This window comes from Hemiscyllium ocellatum, chromosome 2 (assembly GCF_020745735.1).
Source record: "Hemiscyllium ocellatum isolate sHemOce1 chromosome 2, sHemOce1.pat.X.cur, whole genome shotgun sequence".
In the NCBI taxonomy this organism is placed as follows: domain Eukaryota; kingdom Metazoa; phylum Chordata; class Chondrichthyes; order Orectolobiformes; family Hemiscylliidae; genus Hemiscyllium; species Hemiscyllium ocellatum.
In genome coordinates this window covers 18,211,915-18,218,748 of record NC_083402.1, presented here as the reverse complement: position 1 = coordinate 18,218,748, position 6,834 = coordinate 18,211,915, and the positions used below count along the sequence as shown (strand labels likewise).

General features: G+C 40.5%; 1 protein-coding gene across 2 annotated transcripts; it reads left to right on the top strand.

Annotated features, from left to right (window-relative positions):
- Positions 1–830: 830 nt before the first annotated feature.
- hand2 (heart and neural crest derivatives expressed 2) lies at positions 831–6,111 on the top strand. 2 transcript variants are annotated; one of them, XM_060842944.1, is made up of 3 exons: positions 831–861; positions 3,754–4,343; positions 5,483–6,111. In XM_060842944.1, exons 2-3 carry the CDS (start codon positions 3,804–3,806, stop codon positions 5,579–5,581), a joined length of 639 nt encoding a protein of 212 aa, XP_060698927.1. In that variant the 5' UTR covers positions 831–861; positions 3,754–3,803; the 3' UTR covers positions 5,582–6,111. The 2 variants fall into 2 exon arrangements, with proteins under 2 accessions (XP_060698927.1, XP_060698920.1); XM_060842937.1 differs by lacking the exon at positions 831–861 and adding an exon at positions 3,169–3,536.
- Positions 6,112–6,834: the final 723 nt, after the last annotated feature.

Sequence of the window (6,834 nt, the reverse complement as noted above, 5' to 3'; positions counted from 1 at the left end):
GTTAGCTAAATAATAATTAGAATGGATGCGCTTAACTGTGTTAAATAGCCTTCTTCTTTCATATATATGCAGGCAACATTTACATATAAGTTTGACATTGCAACAAAATATTTTATAAACATAAATTGGAGATAATATATCTAGCCAGAAACGATATCTGAAATGAAAGTATTCCTCGTGGTCCTATGCACAACCTCATTTTGTGTGTATCAATCCTAACAAACAAATTCAATGTTTCCTTATTGGATGCACTTTTGAGCTTTTTATAGTGTCTTCATTCTCTCGCCATCAACTGTTTAATAATGTTATATACAGAAGCAGGATCCGTTCATTTTGCCACGCATTTCTATAAATATTACATTCAACATATATCTTGCTGGTAGTAGACGCAGAATTTCTTCTCTAGACTGTCCACATATTTTTAATTATTCCAATTCTGGGAAGATGCAATTTGAATTTGTGTGGTTTTTAATTTGTCATGGAAGTATTTTCATTTTTTTATCCACCGTAAAACATTGCAAAATGTAAATGACTGTGACTGTCGTATGTGGACGGTCCGGTCATGTCTAAACCCACGCCTGCCCCTTGTCTTTGCCCATATTGATCTGATCCAGGTTGCACCCCCACAAGGACATTGTCTAGCCCAGTACAGATTTATTCACAGTCATTCGATTCCCCGCTTCCCTTCTCAATTGACCATTTCCTTCAATTCGTTGTTGGCCAGTTCAATTGCGATTATTCTTCCAGTGAAATCTTTTAGCACGAGTTAAATGGTGAGATTGCGTGTAAATTGTGTGAGCTGGAAAATGGTACCAATGTTACTCACTGAAAGGACACGTTAGTACAAATGCAGTCACAGAGGTATTACAGATTTTATTTTTAATTTATTCATTTGTGCATTCGAACGTACCTGAGATTATATCTTTTGGGGCTCAAGTGTTTCTAGTGAGAGGAAATGTTGTATGCTCAAAAGCAAAATTGGTTTTACCTCAGTTTGTTTAGTCAAAGGTATATTTGAGATTTTTTTATTAACCGTAAGAATTGCACGAACAATTGGCTCATTCTATTATACCTGCATGACCATAGTCCTGCGTAATTTGCAGTGGGTATATTTTCTGTGTAGAGCAATTGTTGCATGATATTTTTGCACGCGCTGCCCGTTTGCCACATACGATGCAACCAAAAATATTTAATTCAGAGCAGTGTGCTTGGCAGGGTATGTGCTTACTGCAAATCCAAACATTGTAGAGGGATTGCAGAACGGTTGGGGATAGTATAATTGGCTTTTAAAAAAATAATACGCACTTAATCATACAATTGCTTTGTTTCTTTTGTAAATGGATCATTCCGTTTGATTTGATAGCCCACGCCCTACTCAAGGCTGAAAGTGGCGTTCCACTCTTGTGTTTATTCTCATTCAACTGAAATATAATTCATATTATTCAGTTGCTTCCTCTTTGCTACCTTGTATAACAAAATAAGCGTTAACCCACCAGGAGGATTTACTTGCACTGTTCAATAAAGACTTTGTATTGAAATACATGAGATGGAAAGCAAACTTCATTTGTTTAGCAAGCGGTGAATGTTTTATTTTCAAAGCTACATAGATTTTTTTTAAAAAGCAAGTGTGCAAGATACGGCTTTAGAAAGAGACACTTGCTTAGTGTTTATGTGAATTGTCCTTGCTTGGGAAAGGGAACAAAATAGTCCAAGAAAACGGCAAACAGTCCCTTGCGATCAAGATTTACTGATAATTGAGATGAAGATTATAATAAAGAGGCGAAAAGAAGATCAAGCGCTTCCTTTGTTGGACCAGCTTTTGACACTCGAGTGCTGATCAGAGCAACTTGGTGATGTAAACTGACGATTCCTTGTAGAAATTTAGGTATCTGTTAAAGGACATGATTAAAATCTGTGTGACAAATGTTATGCAAAGTTTCACGTTAGCCTGACTCAATCTCAGTGGAAACTTCAAGGCGCTGTCAAGTTTATTTTTATTTACTGTTGTCACAGAAACAAAACGATTGAAAGGAGCTCGCCCTCCACCACCACCCCCCCCCCCCCCCCCCCCCGTCTTATTTTGTCACTCGTAATAAGCGGATAGAGTGCCCACATAAACTGATACTTCCAATCTACATTACAATCATCAGGTATAAAACAAGAAGCCTTTAGATCGCTCTCTCTGAACTCTCCAAACTCCTCTCATCTTTCTGCACGATGCCTTTTCCCTGATTCAGTCAATGTGTTGCACTCGTTTAAATTAGATTAGAAAAAATCAGAGACAGAATCCTCTGCTGGGGGTTTGCATTTATTCCATAATAGGTATTTTCTATTCAGATTGAAAACATGTTACTGTCAAGATCTGTTGCTCCAATATTCATTTCTTCATCTAACTCTGGTTAGTTTTGTTTCTACGCAATAATTTTTAGGATAAACTGTAGGTCTAGTTCAGCTTCCTGGTTTGAAATAAACCCCAGGAAAAATCTTATTTGCTGTCCTTTCAGACAAAATAAATCCTTATTTCTACCATCGCAGTATTTATTGCTCTGAGTGAAGGACGTGAGATTTTGTCCTTAACGTGTGCTTCCTCAGCTGTGAAATGCCTCTCTTTAAATGGTGCTCTTCCTTCCATCAGGTCAGTCACTCGTGTTGTGTTGAATTCGATCAGGCCCTACCACCAGAACCCTCAGCATTTGCAACAGGACGCTTGTATGTTTGTTTAACTGATTTTTATTCTGCTTTTAACAAATACAGTGACTGGGCGGAAAAGAGGTTCGAGATGGAAAAGTGTCTAGGTTTGCCCTAGAGCGTGGCCACATTAATATTGCTTTCAGGTTTTTGTTGTATCGTCAAGCATTGTATTGATGGCTTCAATTTTTTATTTATATATCTTTTAACGATCGTTCCAGGAGCACATCTCTCAAGATGGATACGAACAATCTCTGTTTACGAGATTTTTTTTTACACATTGTTAATTTCATGATGCTAAAGAAATCGCAAGCCAATCCAAAAGTGAGCCTGGGCAATTAGAAAGGTAAACAGGCAGGAGAAGTTTTAATGCTGAGATTGGGATCCTCCCCTTTTGCATTTCCATTGGTCACTGAGCTCTCTGACGACATATATTAACCCAGGCTGCTCTAAAGATGTAGCTGTACATGGAGATCGGAGAATCCTGCTGTTCCTCAGCTTCGTCCTGACTAGATCCTGAAGATATTGGAGCACGATTAATGATCAATTTTAGGGGATCTTTTTTCCCTCTCTCTCTCTCTCTCGTCTGTGCTTCTGCTTATGTGTGTGAGAGAGACAGAGACCAAGGCTGAACCATTTTTTTCCCCCAAATCCATTTGAAGAGGAAACTTTTTGTTGCTTGCTTTATTTTTGTGCGCTGTGCATATCTTGATGGTTCTTGGTACTGGAGCCCATCACTGTTTTTGCTTTGGTCAAAAGAAGACTTTATTTTCCCCCTCCAAAAGTGACAGTTATTTAATGCCAAGCAAACCAGCCGGAGAGAAGCTGCACAATGGAGGAAGTTGACTGTAAGTAAAGCACCGCGATATTTAAAAGCCTAAAGCATCCTTCACTTGCAACTTGTTTGTTTGGGCAATAACGAGCCGAAAGGAAAAAAACAAAACAAAACAAAAAAAAGGTGAAATATCTAAAGAGATACTTGCAAAATATTTTACACACTTGTCTATGTGTGTGTGTGTCTGTGTGCGTGTCTTTCCCTCAATTGTTTTCCATCAAATTGTGCAGAGGGAGAGAGAAGGAGAAAGGACTGGGGGAAGTCGCCTTACACGCGGAAGATGAGTTTAGTTGGAGGATTCCCTCATCATCCAGTGGTACACGATGGTTATCCTTTCGCCGCTGCGGCCGCCGCTGCAGCCGCTAGTCGCTGTCACGAAGAGAGCCCGTACTTCCACGGCTGGCTCATCAGTCACGCCGAGATGTCTCCCCCCGACTACACAATGGCGCCGTCCTACAGCCCCGAGTACGCCAACGGCGGCGCGGGGCTCGACCACTCGACGTACGGGGGTGTCTCGGCGGCGGCGGCTGCGGCGGCTGTGGTGGGAGGGCGGCCGACCAAGCGCAGAGGAACGGCCAACCGCAAGGAGAGGCGCAGGACTCAGAGCATCAACAGCGCCTTCGCCGAGCTCCGCGAGTGTATCCCCAACGTGCCGGCCGATACCAAACTCTCCAAGATCAAGACCCTGCGCTTGGCCACCAGCTACATTGCCTACCTCATGGACCTCTTGGCTAAAGATGACCAGAATGGGGAGACAGAGGCCTTCAAAGCGGAAATCAAGAAGGTGGATGTAAAGGAGGAGAAAAGGAAGCGGGAACTGGTAAGCACGATTCACACTGCACTTTTATTTATTTATTTTTTGCAGAGCCCTTTCTTTCTCTTAAAAGGCGTTCCACATCCCAGGTTAAAGTTGCATTGCATTCTTTTTTTTTAAACTTTCTTTCTTCCACATTTTTCCCAATAATTCTAATTGAAAACTCTTGATTTTTTTTAGTTCAGTTTTATTAACTTGGTGAACTTAATTACAAAAAAGGCGCGCTCAGGATAATTGTAACGAGAGTTAATGGTACGTGGAGAACCTAGCGGAATTTTGGGGTGTTTTTGTTTCAGACAAGAGACCGGGAGGAAATAATTACAGTTATTGGACTTTGCTCTAAAGTTCGAGCATTGACTGGAGTATAATGGTGTTAGTTCTACCAGATAATCAGCAAAACAAAATTGGTGGCAAGTTATATCTCGGCACTGTAATTTCCAGAACTTCAGTCCTTACCTTGTATTTGTTTTTTTTCTTTCTCAGGCTAGAACAAAATGTTTGGACAAAATCCTGAATATTAAGATTTGACATTTGAATATTCGCCCCCACCCCACTCCGTGAACCCCACTTTAACTCAGTCCGCATTTTAGCAGTTTAATGTTTAGCAGAGAATATTTCAAGCAACAGAAATTTCTCCAGCCTGACACACTCTTTGCAATAACTCTTCCCCTTCCCTTAATGCATGTTAATTTTCAAAAGAAACAAGCTCCTGCTAATAACCTGGGCCGAACTCATTCAAGAATATGGTGCAACTACGAAGGTCACAGGCTAAACGTGGAAATGTTTTCTAAAAAAACACATATTATCTGAGAGAGCGAGGGAATAAATTGTACACACATCAATCGGGGCATCAAACCGTTGTGTACCCAGAGAAATGTGAGCTAAAATTCAAAGATTGTGCCTTAGAAATGGTTCAAATCACCCAACCGCAACAGCACTGTCTTTGAAGTAGCCACTTTTTAAAAGTAAAATGAAGTTTTTGGGAACGAGTAATGCTAGCAAACGTGTTTCTGGGTATTTGTTTTTTTTACACATATAGTCATTGCAACCGGGCATATATAATAATTGCAACGGGGTATATATAATAATTGCAACGGGGCTGATGGTCGAATCGTAAATAATTTTGCTTTGCTGGGGTTTGACAGAATGAGGTTCTGAAGAATACAGTCAGCAGCAGTGACAAAAAGACTAAGGGAAGAACCGGCTGGCCACAACACGTCTGGGCTCTGGAGCTCAAACAGTGAAAGTTTGAACGTGAACTTTGGAAGATGGGGGTAGACGAGACTTTCCAGAGATTGTTCCTTCCCCGTCACCCCACCCCAAAAAGAAGCGGAAAACCAGCCCCGTCGCCCAAACTTTCGCACGTCGACAGGAGCTCTCTGTTGATCCGAATCAACTCTTTTATTTATGTGCAATTTATCCCAATCCAGAGAGAGCGGGAGAGAACGGCTCGGTGGATGGGGGAGAAAACATTTCACATTCGGAACAGAAAAGCCGAGTGGGTAAGGGGCTGTATTGTTTCATAGTAGATGTGAATGGTTTTTGCCTTTTTTTAAAGTGTTGAAAAATATAGCACGCACAGACACACACAATCTTGATAAAGAATTATGTATGTGAAGTGTATCTTTGGGAGTGCCTTGTACATCTTTGTTGGATATAAATATTCAAGGTCCCCCCCCCCCCCCCCCTCCCCCCGACGTTATATTGGAACGAAGAGTAGCAGTGCCAAAGTGCAGTTTGCTCATATTAGTGTGCAGTATATAGCATTGTGTTGTGGTCAGACAGTATTTCATTCTATAATTTCCCAATAATTGTTTGACTTGTGCACTTCCGTTCAACAAGTGGAGATTAATATTCGAGATGTAAACGTTGTAATTATTGTCAATAAAAAAAACACCTTTTTTAACAAAAATACCTAGGTTTATACATTTGCATCATTTCGACTCAGTCTACTGACGTAAACAGATTAAGTTCAGGTTAGATTCTGACATCAATTCAAAGGGTGGTGAGGGAGGACATATAAAAAGACAAATGGCTTCGTTGAATGTACCGGTGAAAATTGAACCCAAATTAAAATATTTGCTTTTTTTTGCGTGAAGGAGAGCCGCGAATTGCAAGGTTTAATGTGTGTCTGTGTGTGACTTTGCTGGAATTACAATTTCTTTTGGGGTACTTTAAATCGCAAATGGCAGACATCCAACACATTAATTACAGCAGATTTGTAAAGGTTTTCCAAGCATTCTCCGGCGCTGAGTAAGCGTTCTTGTCTGAGGAACGTGAACTGATCCCAATAGGATTTTTAAACTCCTTCCAAATAAAAAAAAATGTTTTCTAATTAACGTGCACAATCCCTATAGGATTTTAGCCTATTTTCCCTTTGAAAATAAAGTCAATGTTGATAAAGTGTAGGACTATGGGACTAATAGAGAATTTAATTGGAAATTGGTCTTATTAGTACAGACGACCGGCAAGCCAGCCGAGTCAGATAGGATTTAAA

Coding starts and splice junctions, on each gene's coding strand:
- hand2 (XM_060842944.1), top strand. CDS start 3,804: ATGAGTTTAGTTGGAGGATTCCCTCATCATCCAGTGGTACACGATGGT. Junction 4,344..5,482: donor AGAAAAGGAAGCGGGAACTG/GTAAGCACGATT, acceptor GGGGTTTGACAG/AATGAGGTTCTGAAGAATAC.